Raw genomic sequence first — 27,556 nt, forward strand, 5'->3', positions numbered from 1 at the left:
GCATCCGCGTGGACATGTTTTCGTCAAGTAGAAGTTCAGTGAAAAGTGAATGTATACAAAATATCTATCAAACAAATAAAATTAAAATTTTCTTTTGTAAAATGTTCCATCAGTATTTTCTTATGACGTTGTCACGTTCAACTATCGTCAGTAAACTGACTTTACAAACAACCGATTTTATTTCCCTACCTAATCGTTGGTAGCCTAAGGGCATAATCCAATTATTTACAGACCGGTAGGTGAGCTTATGGGTTCAACCTGAGAGAGTTTGCCAACATTGGCCCTAGCAAGAGCAGTACTTCACAGATCTATCCGACGATTTGCAAGTGAAGTAAATTGTCCCTTCGTAATAAGGTGATACTGTAAAAAACATGCATAAGTACGTCCGGTTATGACCTCCAGTTCATCAGTAAGTATCTACAGTCGGCATCAGTGCGCCATTTTGAGAAAGTGGCACAACACGAAATCTCTCTCGTCGTGGCCGCCGATAACTACATTCCCGATCCTGCGGGCCGGATGGTAAACAGTCGATGTTGCCCTAAACACGTCATCTCGGATTGTCCCGATTCACTAACGGTGCTTTTAGGTATCTAAAGCACTGGTCATCGTCGTCAGGTTTGAGCCACGTGAGCTCGCCTACTAGTTCTGTGCATCTAGTATAAACTCTCGAGGTTACCAGAACAGGTAGAAAATATCACAGAATCACCTCCGGATTGGAAACGCGACGCACTGAGAAGATCCAGCGAGAAACTCAATGGGTCTTCTATGGTTTAGTTGCACATCGAACTCTTCGTTGTAATCGATAAGGAAGTGAGTATAAAGCATCTGTTTAAAATCAGTTACGGTTACGCTGATATAGCCTCTCAAGGCTCTCAGCTTAGGTAGGTAATAAAAAAAAAAAGAAAACGAACTATTCCATAGACAAAGTTGACGTTTTGCTAATCCATGAGTTTCACATATGACATTTGGTAAATGATAATAAACATGGCGTGCTGATTAAGGAGCGTCGCTAAAATAATTTTGTTTATTAGGTCAAATCTCATTTTTGTTAGTATGCGGCATATTCGATAAAGTAGGTAATGTGTTCACATATTCGAGTAAGGATACTTAATGTAAATGTCCGGAGAAGGTAATGCGGCGCGCTGTGTGCGAAGGATGTGCGTGCGGATGAGGAGTCGCCGGGGCGAAGGCGCTTGGCGGTAGGCAAGGCGTGAGTGATATGCAAGCGGCGCCGGCGCGCTACGTGTCTGTGAGCGAGTTGTACACGACCGACGAAGTGGAGCTGTTGCTGGACGAGATTAGAGAGCTGGAGCCCACGAGCTGCCGCGGTGAAGACGTGCAGGTTACTCTCACAACACACTAAAGATTTTTGTTTATATTGTCCACAGATGGCAAGTATATATATATTTTTTATTGCTTAGATGGGTGGACGAGCTCACAGCCGCCCACCTGATGTTAAGTGGTTACTGGAGCCCATAGACATCTACAACGTAAATGCGCCACCCACCTTGAGATATCAGTTCTAAGGTCTCAGTATAGTTACAACGGCTGCCCTGCCTTCAAACTGAAACACATTACTGCTTCAGGGCAGAAATAGGCAGGGTGATGGTACCTACCCGTGCGGACTCACAAGATGTCCTACCACCAGTAAGTAATTTAAATACATTACATTGTTGGTAGTCTAATCATGGACTAATCTTGGATCTAATCATGAATCCTTGAACACTACATTTCTACTGGGTATAGCTTCCTAGAAAACTAATTTCATGCTCAAACTTAACACATCGCATATATTGTCCTTATAATCATGAGCAAACTTCAAGGTACAAACACAAATTCCTCAAAAATTTAATGTATTTGTAGGTGTTTCACAACTTTTTGACTATCAGATGCAGATTTTTATTGTACAAATTGGTAAACAAATAGGTATCTAATGCAATGAAACATAGTCGCCGTTTGTTTTCTTCTATTTTGTAATTGTAATTTTGTAAAATTAATTGGCCATTTACAATTTTTTTACTGATTACACTCCTCCCTCCTTGCGTCGATAATCCTCAATGCTGAGGGTCGTGGCCTCCTCTAACAACTTTCTCCTGTATTATCCTGCGCCATTCCTGCCTATCCTCTGCTGGATAGCAATGTGGACTGAAGTATTGATTGATTACACTAAAGCTCATTAGTTATTACAAAGCTTATATGGGTGGAGGAGCTCACTGCTTACCTGGTGTTAAGTAGTTAGTTAGTCCTTAGACATCAACAATGTCAATGCCACCACCCACCTTGAGACATGAGTTCTAAGGTTTCAATTTTAACAGTACAACAGCTGCCCCACCAGTCAAACCAAAACTCATTATTGCTTCACGATAGAAATAGGCAGGGTGGTGTTACCTACCCATGCTGACTCAAAAGATGTTCTACCACCAAAAATGACACAAAAAAAATTTTGAGGTTTGGATTTTTATTACCTGATGTTAATGATTCACTCTGAAAGTAAACAGTGAATATTTGTGAAGTTACATATTTCAATACAAAAATTTATACCTGTGTGTGGGATCTGAACACCAGCACAGTTGTATTGCTTGATATGTATGCACTGGGTATCTTTTCCTTTAGGCCACAATGACAACAAATGTAGAAAATAGTATTGGGAACTATTGCCTATTATTAGGCTTATTGAATATAAATGAAGTTATTTTTTTAATGAAAAATATTAGCCCTTCTTATATAGCTGTTTTTGCAAATAATAATGTATTACTCAACAATGTTATATAGTGTCCCAGTTCATATCAAGTTTGTACCTGGTTTATTCTTAGTAAATGTGGACACTGAGTAATTTTGTTGCTTTTTTGTCACCAATGGTATTTTCAAATTGATATACCCATTCCCAATGTGGAATGTCAAATTTAAATTAAACCAGAGTTCTATCTTAACTTTCACATCCATCATAATAAGATATTACTCAGAACATTATAGGTTTTATAAAGAGATGACTAATTAATCAATAAAACAGTAATTATTGTATGAGCCTAGAAACTAGAGCATAGAAATGAATAGTATGATACATTTTATAATGGTAACTTTTTCATTTTGCTTTGATGTTATTGAAAAAATTAGATATTTGAAACAGATGAAATTAGTTTGTTATATGAATAATAAAGAGTAAAGTATAAAGTAATATATTGTAGGATTTCGAGATAGCCGGTAGCGGGTGTGTCTCGGGCGGGCTGTCGCCGGTGGGCACTGAGCGCTCGTGGGACTCCCACGCGCAGTACCGCGCCGCCGTCTCGCCCGGCGCCGGCCCCGCTCCCGCCCAGCTGTACTGTGCGCCGCGCCGGCTGCTCGCACCGCGCGCCGCCGCCTCGCTCGTGCTGGCCGGCGCCGGGGCCGCGGCTGCCGTCTGCGTGTGGGTGGCGGGCGGACGCACCGTGCGCTTGCCGTTGGCCGGCCGCCTGCGCGCGCTCCTGCTGGCTGCGCTGACGTCGGCACTGCTGCACGCCACGCTGGCGCTGCTGGCCGCCACGCGTCTGCAGGCGCAGCTCGCTCTCGACTGGCCCCGCGTGTGGTTGGTGGCCGCCCTATGGACTGCAGTCTCGCTCACCTGCGGGGGCTCCCTCACGCTGCACGCCATCGTCGCCGCTCCAGAATACAGATATGCACCCAAATACATCGCTGACCTGCTGTATGCTGCTGCTGTGAGTCTTTTAAACTCTCCTACTCCCTGTGCCGTATTGCGAGACTGTACAGAGCAATTCAACACAATTTTGAATGCGACCTTATGTTCTAAAATGGGTAATCGCAATTACATTGTGATGTCTATGGGCTCCAGGCCCCACTCAGCACTAGATAGGTTGTGAGTTCTTCTAAACATCTAGAGTGGACAATACAAGTTTGAAGTTTTAGTTGCAATAGCTGGGTAATGTTTCCAGGGTCTGGCCCTGAGTAGCGCGGCGCTGGCGGTGGCGGTGGCGGCGGGCACGTGCGCGCGGCGCGGCGGGGGCGCGGCGTACCGCGCGGTGCCGGCCCGCGACAACCCGCCCTTATAGCCCTTACTCTCTTCTACATTATGTATTCCCATACGTGTGGTGGCGGGCCGCGCGTGCCGACAGTTGGCGGGCCGCTATGGCAAATGTGTAAAACATAGCTCAGGTAAAACAACTCGAATTGAATCAAAACTAGCACAATTTTTTTATTTAATGTTTTAAGAATATAAAAATTCTTCCATCAAATTATTACGTATAAAAAAATAAGTTTATTGCACAATTCCTATAAAAAAAGTAATAACAGATTTGATTATCAATCCTTGAGCCTCTGAACTAAGAATAAATAAATAATTAATGTATTCTGTTACAAAAAGGATAAAACGTGTGCACACAGAGAGCACAAGTTTCTAGTTTTTTCTAAATAAGTTCAGTGTTTATGTGTGCAGAGTTTATCCAGTTGTGTGAACCTGACAAAAACAAATAAATAAAAACTGATCAAAAGTAGAGGCTATATGAAATTAATTAATGTATAATCACGATAATAACTTCTGGTATCTCTTTATGAGTTTTGCGTTGTGTGAGGGATCTTAAACTTTCGAAAAAGTACGTTTATCTCATTCCTAGTTAATGGACTAATTAATGGAACAGTTGGCGTGTAAGGCGTCCGCTGCGAGTCGCCGGCACGCTCGCAGTCGGCATTTCCGCACGCGGCACGTCCGCACGCGGCATTTCCGCACGCGGCATTTCCGCACGCGGCATTTCCGCACGCGGCATTTCCGCACGCGGCATTTCCGCACGCGGCATTTCCGCACGCGGCACGTCCGCACGCGGTACGGCCGACGTCGCACGATAAATTGTTCGCCCGACATTTTGCTCTCCCTTCACATAACGCAGAACTCTCCAGCGACAGGTTGGAATTGAGACCGGTGTAATTTTTTACAGTTTTATATGTAAAATACTATGTATTGTGTCCTTATAATAACTTAATTTGAAATGTTTCTTAAGATAATGTTGAAAGTGGATATACTTGTAAAAATATTCATAATACTTTTCATAATTTTCGATTCAATGACTCAAGAAATTACTAAGTTTTTTTTAATGGTTTTGATAGTGAAATATTAAATTAAAATAACCAGACTGGAAGGACAAAAAATTGTGATCTCGTTCCATCTCCAGCAATTCGCGAGCTCCGTCGGTGCCATCAGTCAGCGACTTGCTGGAGGTTACGTTTCATCAGGAGACCCACGTGTACAATATAATAATATTGCCTAATAATTGAGTCGTTTTTGTTGTGAAATTGAGTCGTGTTGACACGCGAACCTGGATAATGATATGTTGAGGTGTAGCCTGGCCCGCGCCCGGGGGCATCGGCATGGGTTAGGGCGCGTGTACGGTGCGAGTTGTGTGCCGGTTTGTTTATTGTAATGTATTTTAGTAAAGTAACGTCGATACTGCCATGTTCGTTCACGTCCATTTTGTGTTTTGTCCGTATTTTGTATTCGAGGTCGAAGGGCGAGGGATGCCGGGGGGCTCCACTGTTGCCCGGGGATGCTGAGGACACCCACCGGATCGTCCAACAACGCATCCCTAAACATATTGTCCCGTCGGTTGCGCGTGCAATTTCCGCACCCACTTCCCTGACATGAAAGTTACTTTAAAGGTGGTCTGCGTGCTTGCGTCCAGCGGATCCCTCAAAATAGCAAATTAGACAGAACGCATTTCGCGTTTGGATTAAAATGAATTTGTGTATACCGACCAGATGTTCCTGTGTGTAGTTGTAAGGCTCAGCAGTTAGGGCTGGTTTAGGGGTGCCTCTGGTGGCTCCTCCGGCTCGCTTCTGGTTAAGATACCTGCATCGACATCTCTATTAGCTGTAATGAAGGCGACGAGCAGGCGGCTTGATCCTTCGTTCCTCACTCTAGCATCTCGTATGATCTCTACATGTTCCAAGTCTGATTTTGAAGCTAGTCCATATTGACGATTGACTCTGTAATGACTTATTATAATTTTAATGATTGTAACGTGTAATAATGCCATTTAATCGAGTGTAGTTGTTTTGCACTTATTATAGACTTGTTCACATCATTTTTTATCTAGTCATATTTTGTAAATAAAAACTTATTTTATTATGTTCACCGGCAAGAATAGTCGAAATGCGAATTAAACAACAGTATTAAAATAATATTATAAATAAAAGAATATGTTTCATTGGTACATGTGACTGTCGGGTACCGAGTGACCCCCGCAGCGACCCCTCGTTGAAGGGTTACTTCATTGCACAAAACAAAAGGGGGGACTCTTTTGTTTTTGTTTTTCTTCTTTTTCTATTATTTTTCCGATGGGTTCGTAATAAATTTCATGTTGTAAAATACATTTTATAGTGTACAATAAATACAGGTACATTTAAATGATATTTTAGACTCTGAGGAAGTCATGAAAACTTTCAGAGAAGAGCGGGGATTTGTGTTGTTATTCACAGATTCGACTATTTCTGTTTTAGAACTAATATTCGCTATGATTCCTAGTCCCTAGTTCAATAAGGTGAAGCATATGTTTTCCTTGATTTAATTAGTTCCTTCTCAGATTGATTACAAACGTATGATATATTTGTTCATTTTATTAACGCTATACATATACAACCGACTGTACGGGAAGGGTCAATTTTTGTATTCGTTAATTGTTTATGAACTTGTCTGTAGTAGATAGCATTGCTGTCAATGTAGTCTCTTAATATTCCGTCAGCTTATTTTTAATTTTTAATAAATAGTTCCTACATATGAAATTACTTGTAATTGGCGCCCTATTTTATGAGGTTAATAAGTAGAAACATTTAAAAGACGTTAAGACAGTTCTCAGCCGATGTTTTATTTGGCAGAGGTTAGGTTAGGTTTGCCTTTTGGTGTTTTTCACTTAAAATACTACGTCGTCTGACTGATGAAAACGATGCTGCTCGATTCACTCATAAAAAAACTTATGCTGTCCGCTACAGTCAAGTCCAATGTTTAAATAAAACTGTAGCACCAAAAAATCGTTAATAAAGCTTGTAATAATATACATTTGCTCCAATGATAATTATGTATAATAGTCACAAAAACATAAGTTCTATGAAATCGATGATATTTGAAATGTTAGGCTCGACACTGTACATTTGTAACTTATTGTCTTGCTCGACGAAAAGTTCGGTAAAAGTCTCATAATAGCTCTTTCCGCATGTCGTATCGGCGGACTCGGTGGCAAATTCAAGTGACATCTCGTTTCTAACTAGATAACCATTAACGAATGAAGTACGCCTTTTGTGTGTGCACTCACTCACACGCGCAGTGGGCCGGCCGCGACGGTTGTCGCTTGTGTCGCTGTCCCCGGTCCGCTGACGCAGGGCGGGACGAGAGGCGGTATTCGAACTCATAATGTAATCTAAACTTTGGACCACATAACATCTGATTTTAATTTTTTTTGGTGTCGAGCCTCCCCCGGCGCCACGCGACAAAACTGGCGGTTACCGACTGTAACTACAATTTTAGTTTTACGCCACCTTCGTATTAGATCGGACAGTAGAATGATTTTTGATAACATTTTAATTAAATACTCCTCACACGAGCTTACATACCTATTTCTAGTTTAGTTTTATAAGAATGAAAATGTTGGTAATAAAGCTACATTATGTTTGTTTTTTTTTTGTCCACATCGATTACGTTGTCTTGTACAAAACACAGCATGACTGAAGTGTCGATTCCCAAGCACATTGTGGAGCCGGTTGCCGCGTCTCCTCGGTCCGAACTCTATCGATGTGATCACTCAGAACAATATTATGTTAGATCCCCATTAAATCTACATTATATTGTAAGGTACATATCACAAAAATAATTTTTTTGGTTATTATTTTTATGACATTTATTTGTCGTCTGCATTGTGCAAGGAATCACAAAATACTTTAAAACGCTACGTTTTTTTTCGTAATTTTATATCACTTAAAGATTTTTTCGATATACTTTGGTCACGTTTATAGTTGTTTTTACTAGCAATTTTAATGTTTCATATTTTTTAAGATACATATATATTAATAAATGAATGAAGAATTTAAAAAAGCAAGTTCTATTCGAACCAAACACTGTTTGTGGTTTGTGTTGGTGATGTTCGGAAAAGAAGCAACGATTCAGTACTTTGGTTGGCGCGAGTTGTAGACGTAATTAAAACTTCTTTTACGGTTTCATAATATGTGATTTAGATGTATATGGGCATTATGTTTTAGAAGGGTGTAGTAATGCCCTGATAACAAATAAAATTGGAAAAAAAACGTAGCGTTTTTATATTTCATTGTAAACGAAGCCTTATTTATAATCAGTGTTTCTTAAACTTTATTTTCAAGTTGAAAGTATTATAATGTAAAAGTTGGAGCGTAACGTACAATCCTGGACTCGCACGGCCCAGGGACCAAGTTGAGAAGCACTGGTGTTTGCGCAGCTTTCGTGTGTGACTGTAATGTAACGAAAGATAATAAATATGTAAGCACTCCACTGAAAGGTCTGATTCGTAAAATGTCAACGAAATGTGCGAATCGTTTTTAATTTAAACATTTTAATGATATTAAATGGTTTTATACAAAGTTTTGTTTTGATCTCGTCGGAATTATCCACGGTCCCCTCTGGCAGTTTAGTTATTCTGTGATAACATCTCAGGATTAAACTTTATTATGAAGATCGGCCCACCTGAAAAGGCACAGCAGAACTGTTTGTTGCCTGCTGCTGAAATACGTATCTTAATATTATTCAATAACTGCAAGTCCTTGGTGTTTATAGCGCTTTGGGATTTAAAATACTTCGTGTCTTTTCAAAAGCAGACGCGCAGACGGTCTCGTACAGCGTTTTTTGAAGTTAAAACTTCTATAGCCGCGTTGAGCTCTTTTTAGTAGGGAAAATCTTATGGGTCGCGACATGCTAATGTTAATTTAATTGTACATTTATATCTATTAGTATAAGTATGTATATCTATAGCACGTACTGCTCTGATATCAGACTGACGCATGCGCAACGGCTTGTGTAATAACACATCGTATAAACCTGACCGTGCGCTGTGCGGGTTAGCGCTTTTTGGGTAGGTAGGTGAAATCTTGTGAATTCGCGTCACCAACATGCGTGATAGCAGTATAACTGCAACATTGATGCTGGGAATGTCATTACAAGTAAAATTGAATGGATTTAATAAAAAGTGATTGTACGTATATTAATTGTTATCATTTCAATTAAATTGTATTTAAATTATATCATGATCTTGTACAGCCCGTAATAATATATATGAATAGGTACTAAATAAACCTTATAAACAAGAATAATTTTTTTTTCTAAAATAATTTTACTGGTGGTAGGACCTCTTGTGTGTCCGCACGGGTAGGTACCGCCACCCTGCCTATTTCTGCTGTGAAGCAGTAATGCGCTTCGATTTGAAGGGTGGGGCTGCGCCGTTGTAACTAAACTGAAACCTTAGAACTCATATCTCAAGGTGGGTGGCTTCATTACGTTGTAGATGTATATGGGCTCCGCAAACCACTTAACACCAGGTGGGCTGTGAGCTCGTCCATCTATGCAATACATAAAAAAATAAAAAAATGTGAAAACTAGATTGATGTTGATAATTTTAATTTAAACATGAAATTTAACATTTTAATATACTCGTACCTACTTGTGGACAGGGTAAAGTTTGACAACAGTGCTTTTGTAGTTTAAAGCACAAAAAAAAAACTTATAACACGAGTTAGGCAATCGCCCGATGCCCGTATTTGCTGAATCCGCATCGGATGACCCCGTGCGTCATAACAGAAACTGCACCATTGCAGATTTAGCAATAAGTTTACTTTAATAAATATATTGTAATTATAAATTAGTCTTGTAGTACATTCAAACGAATAAACATCGTTTTAATTAAATAAATTCTTTTTTTTATAATTAACTCGTTCGCCGTAACTTAACTGGCGCAGTCGGTAGGATCGCGACACTCGCCTTGAATATAACTCTTCAGGCTTGAGTGAACGGTATCGACCGTTATTTTCGCGAGCTCATACAACGAATCTACGAACGGCGACTATCATCTAGCGGGAGTTCCGGAGAATTGGGAGTCCTGCTGTACTACAAGGCCCGGTTGGAGATGCAAAGGACATTGGGGTGAGTGCAAGTTGTATTCCCAGTTTCCTGTGCTATATTTCCTGCCGTTATATCCTGAATGTTATGTGTGTTTGTGTATAGACTAAAATAGTTATAAACAAAGCACTACATACACTAGAGTAGGTTAATCTGATAGGTATTTTTTTTTTATATGCTTAAGTCAATGACACAGTTGTAATTCGCTTGGATAGCAATATTATAAATCACAGGTACGTTTTATTGTTTGCTAAAATCGCGGATCATATAACGTTGCTGATAATTCATTTTCACGCTTTTGTCGTACAGAATAAGCAGAGTACTAGCTAATAATCTTACGTAAAATATTATTACAAAGTTATTTAATTGTGAGTTTTATAGTTTTGTGTTGTATAGCCTATAAAGATGGCAATGGCAAACATCGAACTAGTAACTTTTAAGTTCGTTTCTGAACTGTTACCTAAGTACGATGGTAACCCTAAAACATTGAACTATTTTATTAAAGAAGTAGAAAATGTTATATCATTATTGGATCAACAAGTTAGGGTACACCCCGCTCTTATTAGCTTAATTAAGAGTAAACTGAGCGATACTGCAATTTGTGCAATAGCTTCCGAGGGAAACGTGGATAGTTGGCAAGCTATTAAAACAGCACTAACGCGTAGATTAGGCGAACCACGCAACGAAATACAATTGATGCAAGAATTAATAAGGTTGCGTCGTAATAAGAACGAAGACGCAGAGTCATTTGGTAAACGTTTACGAGAAATATTAGACACATTAAACGTGGTAGGTAGACACACAGATAAGTCATACTACGAAAATATGGTAATAGACCAATATGTAAGTCACTTAGACTTTCACGTATCTATTGGGGTGAGGATTTCAAAACCCTCGACTCTAGAAGCAGCTATAGTAACGGCTAGACAAGAGGAAGCCCGATTAGCTTTTAATAGATTTAATAATAGTTTTAGTTCACTAAATATACAGCATAAGCAAAAGGAAATAACTAAGTCTAACCAAATCTCTTACCCGGTAAGTAACCTTCCCCTGCGCAATAGTTGGAACCCGGAGTTAAAACCACAACGAGGGCCAACCATGCCGTCTTGGAGGAGTGGTTCGGCGTCAGGTAATGTGAGACCTAGCGGATCAGGTACCTTTAGGAATACAGGCAACTTTAGACCACAACTAAATGTACCTCGACAGCAAATAAACCCACCACAAAGAGTATCAGACGTCACTATGAGGTCAGTAAAAAAGCCCGAAAAACCGCGCTTTGCACCGGAAAAAATGTTTTACACACAGCATAGCCAGGAGCAGTATTACCCTGACAGTTACGACCCATATTACAGTGGTGAGTACTATAACCATAATATGCAATACAGTGACCAAAACTACGAGTATATGCCAGATATGTCGGGAGAAGAATCAAATCAACAGGATTTTCTTCAGGACGAGGACCAATCGAACCCCAGCTGATAAAGATTGTTAACCTCAACCACCACGGCAAAGACCACCTCCCTTACATCGAATTACCGGAGTTTCAAGGTAAATTTTTATTAGATACTGGTGCCTCACGTTGTATGATATCACCCGATGTAATAGCCGGTACTAGTCTCGAACATTGCATCGAACGTGAGCCATTTACGGTAAAAACCGCGCATGCTACTACTCGTCACGAGCACGTCGCAATTTTACCTTTACCTTACCTGTTCAACACCGATATACACCACAAATTTTTATTGTTTGATTTTGACCCAAAATATAAGGGCCTTATTGGGATGGACTTGTTTAAAAAATTAGGTTGTAATATAGATTTCAAAAATAAAGTGTTGCGAACATTTAATACCGAAATACCAATCTATTTCGACTATCCGGTAAAGCAAGTTAAAATAGAACCGAACTGCGAGAGGTTTATAACGGTTAAAACAAATTATACCGACGGTTATTATATTTGTGACGATTTCACTTGGTCTAAAGGATTAAAGTCACCAGCCGCGATAGTGACAGTAAAAAACGGGACTTTCAGGACATCTATAATCAATTATAATGATACACCGCAAATAGTGAGTAACAATCGTATGTTAGCCCTAAGCCCACTACCGTCACAGTTGATAGAAAACAGTCAAAAGTACGAAATTAACAAAATTGAGACGGAATCTGACATAGATAAAGAACTTTGTGAAAATTTAAAGAAAATTCGTACCAGCCACATGAACGAGGAAGAAAAACGGGAAATTACCAAAATCTGCTATCAGTACCGTGACATATTCTACTCGGAAAACATTCCTTTATCGTTTACCCATACAGTAAAACACGAATTAAGACTAACCGACGACACCCCCATCTTTGTACGGAGTTATAGACAGGCTCCCCAACAACGAACAGAGATACAAAAACAGGTAGATAGTCTATTAAAACAAGGAATCATTAGGGAAAGTATCTCCCCTTGGTCGTGCCCGGTACACATTGTTCCGAAAAAACCGGATGCATCAGGAAAAGTTAAATGGAGACTTGTTATTGACTATAGAAGACTTAATGACAGAATTATAGAAGACAAGTACCCCTTACCAAACATTAACGACATCCTTGACAGATTAGGGCGCGCACAATATTTCACGACCATAGATTTAGCAAGCGGCTACCATCAATTAGAAATGCACCCTAAAGACGTAGAGAAAACAGCGTTTACTACTGAAAGAGGCCACTATGAGTTCCTAAGAATGCCTTTCGGACTAAAAAATGCCCCGAGCACTTTCCAGCGTCTTATGGACCATATACTCCGAGGTATAGACAACGTATTTATGTACTTAGATTACGTCATAATAGCCGCGACGTCCCTACAAAACCACAATGAAAAACTGAAATTAGTATTTCAGCGATTCAAAATGCATAATCTGAAAGTTCAGTTAGACAAATCAGAATTTCTACAGAAGCACGTTAACTTTCTAGGACATGAATTGACTGACCAAGGACTAAATCCTAACAAGGACAAAATTAAAGCAGTATTAAATTTCCCTATACCACAAACGCAAAAAGACATAAAAGCTTTCTTAGGCCTAGTCGGGTACTATAGGAAGTTTATTAAGGACTTCGCGAAGTTGACGAAACCTTTAACAGCATGTCTAAAAAAGAACGCAAAGGTTGAACATACAAACGAATTTTTAGACGCAGTTGATAAATGCAAACAAATTCTAACAAACGCCCCAATCCTGCAATACCCTGACTTCGACAAACCGTTTATTTTAACGACAGACGCATCTGACTTTGCTTTAGGAGCAGTACTTTCCCAAGGCAATGTGGGCTCAGATAAACCAGTAGCCTATGCCTCAAGGACATTATCAGATACTGAGATCCGTTACTCTACCATAGAGAAAGAACTGTTAGGGATAGTATGGGCAATTAAGTATTTTAGACCTTACTTATATGGCCGTAAATTTACAATTTATACGGACCATAGACCCCTTACATGGTTAATGAGTCTAAAGGACCCTAACTCTAAATTAACACGATGGAAACTAAAGTTAGCAGAGTATGATTACAAAGTTGTTTATAAAAAGGGCAAACAAAACACTAACGCAGATGCACTATCTCGAGCAAAAATTTTTCATAATAGTATAGATTCTCTAGCTGTTAATGTTGATGACAATAGTGACGACAACATAATAAATAGAATATTCGAAAACGCCCGTAGACAGGCAGAGGTAGAAACTGATGACCCGAATAACCAAGACAATGAACGTAACAATACTGACAATGACGACCAACCTTATAACAACAATGACGTAGAAATGACCAGTATCTATCCCTCTCAAATTGACGAAGAGACAGACACAAGGAGTGCAACAACAGTCGACCCCGATCAATTAGTTTCTACAAATCATACCCAACCTGATAATGAAAATAACGGTATCCCTATAATATCCGACGCTATTGATAGACAGTTGAAACAATTTTACGTTAGGTCCACACCAGGTTCTACATACAGAGTAGAGGACAGATCAACAAACTCTAGGACAGTTATTAAGGATGTTTTCATCCCAGTAAATAACACTGAATCAGAAATTATCAAATTTTTAAAGGAACACACAATAGCTGACCGTGTTTTTCATTGCTATTTTTACGACGAAAATCTATACTTAGCCTTTTCAAGAGTGTATACTACGATCTTTAATGACAGAGGACCTAAATTAATAAGATGTACTTCGCGGGTCACACTTGTTGAAAATAAAACTGAACAACAAGAACTCATTAAGCGATATCACGAAGGTAAATCATCGCATCGCGGTATCCAAGAGACCTTTAAGCATCTGCATAGGAATTATCACTGGCCTAATATGTTATTGACAGTCCAAAGGTTCATTAATCAATGCGACCTTTGCCTAAAAGCCAAATATGAAAGAAATCCCTTAAAACCTCCATTGATTATAACAGAGACACCTACGAAGCCATTTCAACACTTGTTCATGGATCTCTATAGTACTGGAGGTGCAACGTTTTTAACAATTATCGACAATTTCTCTAAATTTGCCCAGGCGGTACCTCTGAATGCTTCTAGTAGTGTTCACATCGCAGAAGCCCTATTACAAGTATTTTCTGTACTAGGACTACCTCTTAAAATCACCACAGACTCAGATACAAAGTTCGATAATGACGTCATAAAAGAGATATGTGCTTCGCATGATATCCACATTCACTTCACGACGCCTTAGAACCCAAACTCTAACTCACCCATTGAACGATTTCATTCAACCATCGCAGAAATAATAAGAATTCAAAGAATGACAAATAAAGACGACCCCATACAATTGATCATGAAATACGCTATAATCGCCTATAACAACGCTATTCATTCTACTACAGGCTATACACCACGTGAGCTTTTATTCGGTCATACGGCATCCCGAAATCCATTAGAGCTATATTATCCTAAAGAATTTTATCAAGATTATGTCCTCAATCACCGCAAGAATGCAGAAGCAGTACAGGAATGTATAGCAGCCCACGTGTCTAAGAACAAAGAGCAGGTAATAGAAAAGAGAAACCAGGCAGCGGAAACAATCACGTTTAAGGTAGGTGAAACCGTTTACAAACAGGTCGCCAAAACCACCAGGAGTGACAAGACAAAACCAGTATATAAAGGTCCGTATAAAATCATTCATTTACACCCTAATAATGTCGCAGAAATTATAGGGCACCACCCAAATTCTAAATCGATTCGAGTTCATTTCAAACTCTTACGTAGACCACATCTTGTTCCAGGGCCCTCATCGCAGGAGCCTTCGTACTCTACACAGCCGCCGACTTGACCCTTAATCCTATAGACAATACTAATGGCATCCTTTTGTTAAAACAAGGACAAATTTTGAAGCAGATAGACACTTTTAGTCTGGCCTGCGTATATAACGTATCGTATTTACATGAAACAACCTTAAAGCTTATGTCTTTATATGCCAGTACTAAAGCTGCTGAAGGTAACGAAGAGTTGCATAGAGCATATAAGGATCAAATAGAAAATAGTTTACATTTAATAGGGAAGAAGTTAGCATTTATTGCACCGCACCATAGATTTAGACGTGGCTTAATTAACGGTTTAGGTTCAGTAGTTAAAACTATTACAGGTAATCTGGATTATGAAGACGCTATTAAGTTTGAAAATGAATTATCTAATCTACGTAATTCAGTCCATAATATTAACACATCTCAAAAACAAACTTTATTCATAGCAAAGCACGCAGTTGAAGAATTTAGTAAACAGATCAAGTTATTAGACGAAAATCAGAAAAAGATAGGTTCAATGTTAAAAAACGCCACTTTAAGTAATAACGTAGTAATAAGCAGATTGCACTTTTTAGATTTATATATCCAAATATATTTTAGTTTGCAATTACTCTTAGATAAATTAGTTATATTAGAAGACGCCATGACCTTTGCACAACTAGAAGTAATGCATCCTAGCATTATAGCTCCACACAGTCTTATAAGTGAAATAACAGCTATTCAAAGACTTTACCAATTTAGACCCGTTGATAGAATAAGTATTAAAAATATTCATAGTATAGAGAGCTCTATTAGCGTAAAAGCGTATAGCACAAACGACGCACTAACATTCATACTAGATATCCCTTCCATAGATGAAAACCTTTATGACCTTATCCATCTATACTCCATACCAGATAAACAAAACCTCACCATTATTCCTAAATCCAAATACCTAGCACTGGGAACCAACGAGTACTCATACCTGGAGGAAGATTGCAAGAAGATCACACAAGACGTCCAACTCTGCACATCGCTGAACACCCAACCTGTGGAGAACTCTGAAGACTGCATAGTAACTCTTATAAAACACGAGAGCACAAACTGCACCCGTGCCAGGATGAACCTGAAACAAGGCAAGATCCAGAGACTAGAAGACAACAAATGGCTTATCATCTTGAAAGACGAACAAATCCTGAAATCTCGCTGCGGAAGGAAATCTGACTATAAAAAGTTGTCAGGAATATACATCGCCAGCATTACAAGCGATTGTCAAGTGGAAATATTCAACCGAACACTGAAGACAAACACGGACACTATTACAGCAGATGAAATCGTACCCATTCCCAGCGAAACCACTATTCTAGAAGGGAATATTCGCTATAACCTACAACTGAAAGATATATCTCTGGATAGCATCCATGAACTGATGGACCGGGTTGAAAACATTCAACAACCTGTCATCGACTGGCAGACTATGATGACTACCCCAAGTTGGTCAACACTGGGACTCTACCTCATTCTGATAGCAATAATCATCTGGAAGCTGTGGCAGTGGAGACAGCGACGACTACAATCAAAGAACGAGAGCCCCGAGAACACTAGCACCGAGGACGCTGCTGGAAGCTGCGGGACGCGCTTCTATCTTAAGGAGGGAGGAGTTAGGCAATCGCCCGATGCCCGTATTTGCTGAATCCGCATCGGATGACCCCGTGCGTCATAACAGAAACTGCACCATTGCAGATTTAGCAATAAGTTTACTTTAATAAATATATTGTAATTATAAATTAGTCTTGTAGTACATTCAAACGAATAAACATCGTTTTAATTAAATAAATTCTTTTTTTTATAATTAACTCGTTCGCCGTAACTTAACTCACGTCTGCAGGAAAAGCATCAATCGTTACGTAGAAAATGTATAGAGAATATTATTTCGACTTTAAAGCTCAGTTTCCTTTTCAATAAGCCGTAAACTGTTGTATTATGTTTTTTACGTTTTATTGCCCTTGTAGGCAGACGAGCATACGGCCCACCCGATGGTGAGTGGTTACCGTCGCCCATGGACTTCAGCAATGCCAGCGACAGAGCCAAGCCGCTGCCTACTGCTGCGGATTTCACCAACCCACTTTTTTTTTTCTTTTTTTTTCCTATCTATGGTGATAGCCTTGAGAGGCTATTTCAGCTTCGCCCTAACATGTAGGTGAGCTCACGGGCCTCAAACCTGACGACACCCAAACAACGGCACGACGTTGTTGCCTCAATTTTACTGTAGGATTAAATGTGACGTCACAAATTGTAAGCCTAATGTTAAGTGTGCAATAATGTTCGGATGTCAATAATTTTGATTATCTAAAAATGTTATCGTAGCTCTCGATCGATCGATTAACGAACAGTTTCCGTCTAGTGGAACAGTGAACTATCATGTAGCCGCAACATTCACACGTTCAAACTAAAGTAATGGGTTCGAACAACGAAGCGTCCCTTGCAGCGGAAAGTGATTTGTTTCGTGAATATTACATCGAGAATGATTATTTCCTGTCAGCTGAAGGGGTCTTGAAAATTTTGTCGGCCGTGAGTTTTTTATAGCATTATTAATGTCTTCTTGTTTGAATGCTTGGTAGTCATTTTATTATATTATGTAGGTACCTGTGGTAATAGTTTTGTATTTTTTAATCCAAGAGAGTGTTGATAATCTGATCTGATCTGATCTTTAAATGAAGAGTGAAATACTATAGAATACAAATTATTAAATGGCGTAGTAAAACTGAAATATTTACGATGGACAAGGAATATGACAATTATACCTAATTTAATTTATTTTTAACTGTGTTTTGCTTAAAAAAAGTTTTTCTGTCCGTATATATTTTGAAGTCGTGGCTTAAAGGATAAGACGTCCGATGCATTCGTGTTGAAGCGATGCACCGGTGTTCAAATCCCGCAGGCGGGTACCAATTTTTCTAATGAAATACGTACTCAACAAGTGTTCACGATTGACTTCCACGGTGAAGGAATAACATCGTGTAATAAAAATCAAACCCGCAGAATTATAATTTGCGTAATTACTGGTGGTAGGACCTCTTGTGAGTCCGCGCGGGTGGGTACCACCACCCTGCCTATTTCTGCCGTGAAGCAGTAATGCGTTTCGGTTTGAAGGGTGGGGCAGCCGTTGTAATTATACTGAGACCTTAGAACTTATATCTCAAGGTGGGTGGCGCATTTACGTTGTAGATGTCTATGGGCTCTACTTAACACCATCTAAGCAATAAATAAAAAATATATATAAACATAATAATTTTGTTCAGAGACTTAGTTCCACAGACATCCGCATGCGTCGGAGGTTGCATGATATATGGCTCGTTTTGCGTACCTACCTACTGACTACTCATGGAGACAATAGGAAAATCTATTTTAAATCTTATGTACCATCCACAAAAATTTTTTCTTCATGTATACACAAATCATAAAATAGGTAGAATTTGAATTATTAAGTAGAAAAGCACTGCTGATTTCTATAATTAATCTCTTACGGCATATAAAATTAAAGTACACACTTGGTGTAAGCTGACTGCAAATAGGCAACAGCGATTTAACTATTCTTAATAATTATTTTTTTCTTTTTGTTAGAAAATACGACATAAAATTATCGTCAACATTGTTATTCAAAGGTGCAGAGACGCGATAAAAATCAAATCGCTATTGAGATCGATAAGCCGATTATCTAAGCAATAAATTAAACTTTACTATAAGATTAACTGGAATTAACTATGATTGGTGATTAAAAGATAGTAATGGTTTTAACGAATATCGTGAATATCGGAAGTCATTTGTGACCGTGAGTTGGGCCGCCATCTTGATTATTACGTGACTACAACAGACGTAGAACTCTGTCAAGAGTAATCTTTTGAAAGCTGAACCCTTGTTCCGCGATGTGCCAGTTTATATTGTTCATCGCAGCACCGTCACCATTGGATGTTCAAATTCTCTAGACTACGAAAGAAATATCCGATTGGAGCACCACCTACCGGATCCAAACTAAACTATCCAAGGGGTCCTTGGACTCAAACCTAAAAACCATTAAAATCAGTCCAGCTAGTTACAAGGATATCAGTGACAAACAGTGTGCAGAATACTCAAAAATACCTAAGTGAAACGTTCCACAATGCGACGATTCATCACGCCACGTAACGTCACGTATTGTTCGTTGATGATAATTTGTAAAAAAAACATACATACATAGACAATAATTAAGATAAAAAACCTTTAAAAACCCTACAAATAAAACAAAACAAAACAAAAACAAAAAAAATGTTGAAAACAATAAATGAGAACGCTTAATCTCAATCACAATGATACCTCATTCGATTCGGCTTAGCTGTGGGAGTAAAATTTTTAATTTATTTTTAAGTTACGCCAAAAAAACAAATATAATGTGTTCTTTAACGTAAAACTCAGATGTAATTTCTTTTATCTATAAACTGGATTATGACACTTGCATCGCCTCCTATTATTATCCGCCTTATTCATTTTTTATTCCGGCTGCGAATTAATAACGAGTTCCGGTTTGGAGTTGACACAGATTTTACTATAAAGCAAAAAGCAAAGCGGTGCCGGTTTTGACCTTAGATTTGGCGATTGACGGCCGCAAAATAAAAATCTAATGAACCCTTTGCAATACAGATAGTGTGCATAGTGTCGTCGGTTCTATTCCTGGTGGGGTCGTCGTGCACCGCGGCGCCGGGGCTGGCTGCGGGGGCTGCGGGGGGGGCGCTGGTCGGCGGGCTCGTCATGGCGCTCATGTACGTCGGAGTACTGATGAATCTTCCATTGCACGGTGCACAGGTTTGGTTGTTTACGGTAGGTACCCCGGCCGCTAGGTGACGGTGTTATTAGCCATAACATGCGGCATGATACCGACCTTAGAATTAAGTAGATCTAAAATATAAGAATACATAAGGCCGACCTCGCTGAGTAGTTATCGTTGGTTGTTCTCAGAATTGTGGCTCTTTTTGTAACTCGTGGTAAAGTTAATCTCAATCGTATTTTATCCGATTAAATCAAAACCCGATAGCTATTGATGGCACTTCACTTTTCGAAATATTTTCGCCAACGGACGGTAGGTGGCGCAAATAGTTTCATGAATTGGGTACATGACAACTATTGAGTTAGCGAGATTAAGCGTGATCGAGACTTAGTTTTAATTATATTGATTGATATTTATATAGTATAGATATAATATATAGATAGTAGACATACGGCCCGTTTGAATGATAGTAACCGTCATTCATGGATGTCAGCAATGCCAGGTACATAGCCGAACCGCTGCCTACAGTGGAAGACTGCAAGCCTCTTTTGAAAAAGGATATGTTATAGCGCTATGGATATACCGTGGAGGGAAGTTTATTCCAAAGTCAACATTCCCGATCCTGCGGACAGAATGGAAAGCAGTCAACGTCGCCTCAAACACGTCATTTCGGATCCTCCCGATCCACTAACGGTGCTTTTAGGTACCTCAAGCACCGGTCATCGTCTTCGTCGAACCCGTCGTTAAATCGTTACCCACAGATATAGGCTGGACTGTGGTATCAATCCATGTAGTATCACACGCTCTGCCAGAGGAATTTTTTGTTAATAATAAAAAAAAAAACATATTACATTTCAAACTAAATAAAATAAAATATAAAAAAAAGAAAAAGGCAAAAGGAGTTGGCTCAGCTAATGCTGTTCAAGGTCGATAAATCGAACAGCGCTGATACTCAGTCACCCCCATTTCCCTTTAGATCGTTGCGAAAATGAAGGCCAGGTTGTTCTATTGTATTTTTGTATTTTGCAGGACATTTTGGTTTCGGGAGTGATAGGTGTTCTGCTACTCGTCGCTGGGGCTCTCAGCTTCACAATCTGTGATATGAGACAGCCTGTCGATTACGTGCCGGGGGTAAGGCCAATTGAACTGTTTAGATCCTGATCGCCCGCCTGAGAGCCCGTGTCGTCGACATTTCTAGTACTTTCGTTTTGCGTAAATGCGTTGTTGTAGCATTGTAAAGTCGTTGAATATATACATATCCAGTGCTTAATTTGCATGTGCATCCTGGTTTTCAAGTCAGCTCATGTACGAACTATAAGTCCCGATTCCGTTAGCCGAATGATCACCATTGTATAGTTTGAGTCGGAACTTGATTTATGGCACTAATAGCAGAGTTAGGTAGGTTAGAAACTACTAGGTAGGTACTGAGTACGGCGAGATGGTCAGGGCCTTCTGAAAACAGTTTGATATCAAGTGGGATCGAGTCTTGACTCGATCTTCTGAAATGAGATCTTGCTAGACTCCTTGCTAGCAAGATCTTGAGATCTTGCGAGCTGATGTTTACTTCATATACATGGTGTGAAAACGTTCCCAAACACTAACATAGCTGGTTAAACTTGTGGTTCTAACACATTACAAAATTACATTTTAAATTTATTTTAATATTGGTTTCCGCATTGCATGTATCTTTTTTACATTTTATTTTTTTATTGCATAGATAGGTAGACGAGCGACAGCCCACCTGGTGTTAAGTGGTTACCGGAGCGCATAGACATCTACAACGCACATAAACGTAAGACGCCGCCACCCACCTTGAGATGAGTTCTAAGGTCTCAGTATAGTTACAAGGGCTTTCAAACCCCACCCTTCAAACCGAAACGCATTACTGCTTCACGGCAGAAATATGTAATGTAACAATAAACGAATATCTAAGTCTGAAAATAACATCTCCTGGTACTCATGGCTCCGAACAGTTGAGCCGCTAAATCTTGCTATCGCAATTGGACTGTGATGCTTACTACTTTAATACCGCATTATAGCCACTGGCCGTAGTGAACGCTGGCATGGTGACGGCGAGCACCGTGAAGACGTACGTGTCGGTCGTGGGCTGGCACCCCGCGCCCCCCGCCCCGTCGACGCACCCCCCCGCACACGAACTCGACGTCTAGTCTTGCCTCATTTGGAAACAACACTTATCATCAATATGCCCTGCTTGTAGCATTTTGTATCACTTCTCTTGGGCAAGTTCAATGGCAGCGGTAGGCAGCGGCTTGGCTCTGCCCCTGGTATTGCTGAAGTCCATGGGCGACGGTAACCACACACCATTAGGTGTGCCGTACGCTCTTCAGCCTACAAGGGCTTTAAAAAAAAGCTGTCTTGTACTCTGTCTGTCTATGAGTATACTCAAGAGCGGTGAGAATGTTTTTCATTAGTAACGACACAGACAGCTTTCAGAGTAGGTTGTTTGTCTGAGTGTGCTGAAAAATAATAAAAGCTTTGTGGTACCAAATTATTATATTTTCATGAGAATGTTTTAAAAGGCTGTAATTAAATTTAGAGATTCCATCACATACACTGTGTGTACATGTATACAAATCAAATAAATAGATAGTATCTTAGAAGCTTGACCTGAGTCTATCAATCAGTTCAGTTCATTGAATATTAAACAAATATGGTGGTGTTTATATATTACTGATCATACATCATATTTTATGATCGACAGAGTATGAGTAACTTTTGATACAATTTTAATGAAAAGTATCAATTCAGACATCAACATAGAGCAGAATTATTTTTTGTTAAATTTAAATAGAGTGTAAGCTTAATTATTGTTGTGCTGATGTTTGTTGCTTTTTTTTCTAAATCGTTTTATATCTGTTAATTTGCTTCCATTTTAATTATTGGTAAGTAGTCTTGAACACATAAAAAACCATTAGCGTAAGATAAACTAAGAGTGTAATATTTAATTTACAATAGTGTTATATGAATATTTTTATTAAAATATGTAATTATTCTTAAGACTAGTTTCAATTTGATACTTTATTAAATACTTTGCTACATAATTGTTTATACTTTATTTGTACTTTGCAATATACGTACATTAATATTTTTATAGCACCATCACCAAATTACATATCAAAATTTGAGATATAAACTTTATTTTGAGTATTTCAATAATCAATTTGCGATGAATTTCACTAGCTACCTTGTAATGCAAAATATTTCAATACAGATTCAACTAAACTCTCAGCTTTAGGTTTTGCTGCGACTCCAGCTATTTCCACACCAAGATTTTCAATTTTATGCGCTGTTGAGTTGCCAATAGCAAAGTGAGGTAGTAAGGACAATCTGTTGCTAAATGTCTGTAGTTGTCTGTGTATGTATTCACAACCTGACGGACTAAAGAATGCCAAGCCACTTGGACTATCATTCAAGTTATTCAATTCCATTAAAAGGGCCTTTAAGTTTTCATTCTCTTGTGTCTCATACACAGTTATAGCATCTAATGTGATTCCTTCAGATTGTAGCATGTTGGGGATGGTCTCTGATCTTAAATTGCCACACGGAAACAGAAATGTTGATGTTTTTTTCTTATCTTTTAGAATAATTTTCGATAAATTTTCTGCATTACCTGCTGTAGCCCCGAGCGCGTCCAAACCTAGTAACAATTTTATTTTTTGAGAGCTCATCTCTCCAACTGTGTACACATCTTTCGAGTTCCAAATGACAAATTTTGTTGGGTCCCAACACTTTGACACAGCTTCTACAGCTCGCGGGCTGGTCAATATCATCCCATCGTAATCGTTTTGCAGTAGTTTCTGACTTAACTCCTCTATGTTTATGTAAATAAACTGCAGTGGCTCCACGAATATTGTCTCAAAGTTATTTTCTCTAAAGATTCTTTGATAATCCTCAGACTCACCTTTGAATAGCACTATTTTCATCATCGAAAATTCGTTTTATACTTTTGTTTTTAACTACGTTGTAAATGAATAACTTCGGCAAGGCCTATTTTTGTCAATTCTAATTTGAATTGTTTATAATTATTTGTAACGAATAAATTTTTTTCCAACAGATATACGTATAATCTTTATTGGTGTAAAGTTTTTGAAATTTACATGACTTCAATTAATATCGTAAAATTCAATTCGTTCAAATTCAATTCATTTAAATGGATTTGTTTTTAAGTGGGGAAAATAACTTTCAAAGTTTCACCTTCATGTTTGAGTTTGACATTTTTGACAATTATGAGTAAAGTTCATCATAAATGATCCTCTTTTATTGTGATGAAAATGAAACATCTTCTTTATATTGAAGGGCCATCTGTGTTCTCTTTATTTAAAATTGAATGCTAACGGTATAAAAAAAGATTTTGAAAAGTTTGTGTAAGTTAATTTTACGTAGAACGAAACAGACTCCCTGTAACACCTAGCAAAGTTACATACTTAACGACTATTTGGGATCGCTCAATTTAATTCGCACCCCTACACCTTACTAGTTCACTCATTTATTTTGTTAGTTTTTTAATCTTTCAGTAGATCTAATAAATAAATAAAATATGTAAATTTAGGACTATTACGAAATACTGTTTATGTTTACTTAAAGTATTACAACGAAGTTTTATGGTGATAAGTGGTTACCGGAGCCCATAGACATCTACAACGGTTCGGTTTGAAGAGCGAGGGAACTGTTGTACAGTTAAAAAAACGGAGACGTTAGAATTCATGTCTCGAGGTGGGTGGAGGTATTTACGTTGTAGATGTCTATGGGCTCCGGCTACCACTTAACGCCAGGTGGGCCGTGAGCTCCTCCAACCATCTACGCTATAACAAAAAACATTAAATTATTTCACTAGAATTTATCGGGTAGTGTGAACGTTCTTTTTCATGTGGATGGTTGTTTTTGACGTTTCCGTTCCGTTATACAAAGAAGAGAACACGTTAGAGTCGTGTTGGATAATAAAATAGTATGAATCTAAGATGGGTAGGTACATTATAAAATGGTAATTAATTCTTTAAATATCATAATCATGATAGCAAATTTAATTCAAATATTAAAATTTGCAGGTATAACGTGTTTAAAAAATCATTGAAGAAATAAATATTTTGTATATTATTGTGATCAAGGTTGGCAGCGGCTCGGCTTTAGATCGCGATGAGTTAATAATCTGTCGAGCGATGGTTATGACTTTTATTCAGCGGAACGTATTACCGTTCACCTTAAAAAGCAATCTTAAGATTTTCTCTTGAGGTTTCTTTTATTTTGTTCCCTTATTTGCAACATTCATTAAGATGACAGACCAATGCCCTGACAAATTCACTAAAGAAAAATTCTAACGTCAATAATAAATAACAGTGAAATTTCTTATTTAAGATTGTACCATTATTCATCACTTTCGACTGATTTGTTAAATTTAATGATAATTAGGCATGTGCAGACAGTGTAACGTTGTTTGGTGAAAGTGACACAGTTCGCGATGGCTTTAGGTGGATGTTCGAGCGGTTTGCTTGTAACCGCACTGCTGGCCCTGGTTCTATTGCCGGCTCAATATTATGTGCCCGAATATTACTTGGGAGTGGATGTTCCATTGCCGATCGAGAAAGTGGCGCCCCCTAACGGTTTCATCGTCTGGTTGGATAAAGCGTTTGTACATTTTCCGCCCTTGGATCTTTTCTTTACGTTATCCCTGTTGATTTTGGCTATTGTCACTTATCTGTACGAGTGGATACAGAGGAAACTTATGGAGAGGAGGATTGCAAAGGTGCTTAATTTTACTTTCAATATTATTTCAAAAGCGTAATCGTGCTTTATTCTTTCGCATAGTTTTGGTTTAGCTATCCAAGAGCACATTCTCTTCATTTTTTAATTAGGTTTAAAAAAAACATAATTTTTTCATTTAAGAAACAAGTTACACAAATAATTTGAACCTAAAAATATTTAAATAGAATATCCCAGGTATCCTGCCTATGCAAACTGGGAAGGTAATTTACATATACATTTAGCATGACGAAGTAGACCCACGACCACCACCACCACCACCACCCATCAATACGTGAGAGAGATTTGATAAGGAGCACAAGAACATATCGTATGAATGTCACTTTCTATCAGAGTCTGGTGTCAGGCCGGTTTGGAAAATGTCAATGATTAGTCCCTAATAAGGATTTTGGATAATTTAACAATGTACTGATATTATTTCCAGTTAAACAATTACCTGGTTGCCAGCGTGGAGCGGCTCCGGGTGTGGGACGCGCAACAGGAACAGTTGGAGACCACTCTGAAGATGGTACAGAATGCCACGTCCGAATACAATCTACTTTTATATTTGTTGTTGCGTCAGCATCGGTGTCTCGCCACCGGCAACAACGGGCCGCCTTCCAACTGCTTCTTCGACAAAACAGTTGATGATGACCTTAGTTTTTTGAGAAATCCTATTGAAACGTGATCTGAGCGATCGTTTTGTGCTAAAATATAAATAACAGAAGTTTTCAAATTATTCTTTATTCTTTATTGTACACACAGTTAATACAATACAATAGTTGCGAAAAGTTCTAAAATACTCACCAATTGCTTACCGCTTAACTCAACAATTGAGTTATCTACCAGCTAACCGTTCGTAAAGAGGGAGAGCTTTACATAAGTGGGTAATTACTGGTGGTAGGACCTCTTGTGAGTCCGCACGGGTAGGTACTCCCGCCCCGCCTATTTCTGCCGTGAAGCAGTAATGCGTTTCGGTTTGAAGGGTGGGGCAGCCGTTGTAACTATACTGAGACCTTAGAACTTATATCTCAAGGTGGGTGGCGCATTTACTTTGTAGATGTCTATGGGCTCCAGTAACCACTTAATATAAGATGGGCTGTGAGCTTGTCCACCCATAAAGCAATAAAAAAAAAAAAATTGGCACTAGGGGCGCTGTTCCAATTACATGCAAATTTGAGTTAACTTTTACGCTATCGAGAACGCTAAAAAACTCACACTAAGCACACTGAGTATTAGAACAAGTCATCGATCCTATTTTAAAAAAACTCAAAAATACGTTTCATAAAAACAGTATGGACATGCTTTATGTGTGTATACTTTGCTAACAGAACAATTATTTCAGCCAGCATTAACACTTCAAAATCACAATCGAAAATTATATAATATTAAAACACAATGTAATACAATTATCATTTGAAGCGTGGGGCCTACCGAGGTCCACGTTTAAACGGCTTCACGCGATAACCCTTGTTTCCTGAACTTAGAGAATTGATATTCATGAATTTTGTTTTCTGCTTATGATCAACTGAAATGTATAGAACGAACCTATATAATTATTATAATATGTACATATGTGTATGTGGTTGCGTGCTGGAGGCCTGCGACCTATGCCCTCGCCAGCTGCC

At 38.8% G+C, this 27,556-nt stretch overlaps 4 protein-coding genes across 10 annotated transcripts; 3 read left to right on the forward strand and 1 right to left on the reverse strand.

The window, feature by feature from the left end:
- The first annotated feature begins 930 nt into the window (after positions 1-930).
- On the forward strand, positions 931-8,583 carry LOC105842644 (uncharacterized). Of its 3 annotated transcripts, none has more exons than XM_038017510.2 (4): positions 931-1,072; positions 1,155-1,342; positions 3,186-3,692; positions 3,927-8,583. In XM_038017510.2, exons 2-4 carry the CDS (start codon positions 1,220-1,222, stop codon positions 4,041-4,043), a joined length of 747 nt encoding a protein of 248 aa, XP_037873438.1. In that variant the 5' UTR covers positions 931-1,072; positions 1,155-1,219; the 3' UTR covers positions 4,044-8,583. The 3 variants fall into 3 exon arrangements, with proteins under 3 accessions (XP_037873438.1, XP_062530113.1, XP_037873439.1); XM_038017511.2 differs by having other exon boundaries at positions 953-1,076; XM_062674129.1 differs by having other exon boundaries at positions 935-1,342.
- Positions 8,584-17,275: 8,692 nt separating this feature from the next.
- On the forward strand, positions 17,276-23,233 carry LOC119629987 (uncharacterized). Of its 4 annotated transcripts, none has more exons than XR_009975737.1 (4): positions 17,276-17,941; positions 20,048-20,201; positions 21,201-21,302; positions 22,211-23,233. XR_009975737.1 is itself a non-coding variant. In XM_038017764.2 (4 exons), exons 1-4 carry the CDS (start codon positions 17,828-17,830, stop codon positions 22,337-22,339), a joined length of 522 nt encoding a protein of 173 aa, XP_037873692.1. In that variant the 5' UTR covers positions 17,276-17,827; the 3' UTR covers positions 22,340-23,233. The 4 variants fall into 4 exon arrangements, 2 of the variants coding, with proteins under 2 accessions (XP_037873692.1, XP_037873693.1); XR_009975736.1 differs by having other exon boundaries at positions 20,048-20,166; XM_038017764.2 differs by having other exon boundaries at positions 20,048-20,224.
- LOC101737021 (uroporphyrinogen-III synthase) lies at positions 23,222-24,557 on the reverse strand. Of its 2 annotated transcripts, XM_038017763.2 has the most exons (2): positions 24,094-24,493; positions 23,222-23,829 (listed from the first exon to the last, which is right to left on the reverse strand). In XM_038017763.2, the coding sequence occupies exons 1-2, from the start codon at positions 24,116-24,118 to the stop codon at positions 23,369-23,371; spliced, it is 486 nt and encodes a 161-aa protein (XP_037873691.1). In that variant the 5' UTR covers positions 24,119-24,493; the 3' UTR covers positions 23,222-23,368. The 2 variants fall into 2 exon arrangements, with proteins under 2 accessions (XP_037873691.1, XP_004927389.1); XM_004927332.5 differs by having other exon boundaries at positions 23,222-24,557.
- Positions 24,558-25,333: 776 nt separating this feature from the next.
- On the forward strand, positions 25,334-26,667 carry LOC101736890 (uncharacterized). The gene is made up of 2 exons (XM_004927331.5): positions 25,334-25,932; positions 26,374-26,667. The coding sequence occupies exons 1-2, from the start codon at positions 25,648-25,650 to the stop codon at positions 26,614-26,616; spliced, it is 528 nt and encodes a 175-aa protein (XP_004927388.1). The 5' UTR covers positions 25,334-25,647; the 3' UTR covers positions 26,617-26,667.
- The last annotated feature ends 889 nt before the right edge of the window (positions 26,668-27,556 follow it).

The sequence above is a fragment of the Bombyx mori genome, chromosome 19, assembly GCF_030269925.1.
Source record: "Bombyx mori chromosome 19, ASM3026992v2".
Taxonomy (NCBI): domain Eukaryota; kingdom Metazoa; phylum Arthropoda; class Insecta; order Lepidoptera; family Bombycidae; genus Bombyx; species Bombyx mori.

Coding starts and splice junctions, on each gene's coding strand:
- LOC101736890 (XM_004927331.5), top strand. CDS start 25,648: ATGGCTTTAGGTGGATGTTCGAGCGGTTTGCTTGTAACCGCACTGCTG. Junction 25,933..26,373: donor TGGAGAGGAGGATTGCAAAG/GTGCTTAATTTT, acceptor TATTATTTCCAG/TTAAACAATTACCTGGTTGC.
- LOC101737021 (XM_004927332.5), bottom strand. CDS start 24,118: ATGATGAAAATAGTGCTATTCAAAGGTGAGTCTGAGGATTATCAAAGA.
- LOC119629987 (XM_038017764.2), top strand. CDS start 17,828: ATGGGTTCGAACAACGAAGCGTCCCTTGCAGCGGAAAGTGATTTGTTT. Junction 17,942..20,047: donor TCTTGAAAATTTTGTCGGCC/GTGAGTTTTTTA, acceptor TTTGCAATACAG/ATAGTGTGCATAGTGTCGTC. Junction 20,225..21,200: donor CACAGGTTTGGTTGTTTACG/GTAGGTACCCCG, acceptor TGTATTTTGCAG/GACATTTTGGTTTCGGGAGT.
- LOC105842644 (XM_038017510.2), top strand. CDS start 1,220: ATGCAAGCGGCGCCGGCGCGCTACGTGTCTGTGAGCGAGTTGTACACG. Junction 1,343..3,185: donor GCCGCGGTGAAGACGTGCAG/GTTACTCTCACA, acceptor AATATATTGTAG/GATTTCGAGATAGCCGGTAG. Junction 3,693..3,926: donor ACCTGCTGTATGCTGCTGCT/GTGAGTCTTTTA, acceptor TAATGTTTCCAG/GGTCTGGCCCTGAGTAGCGC.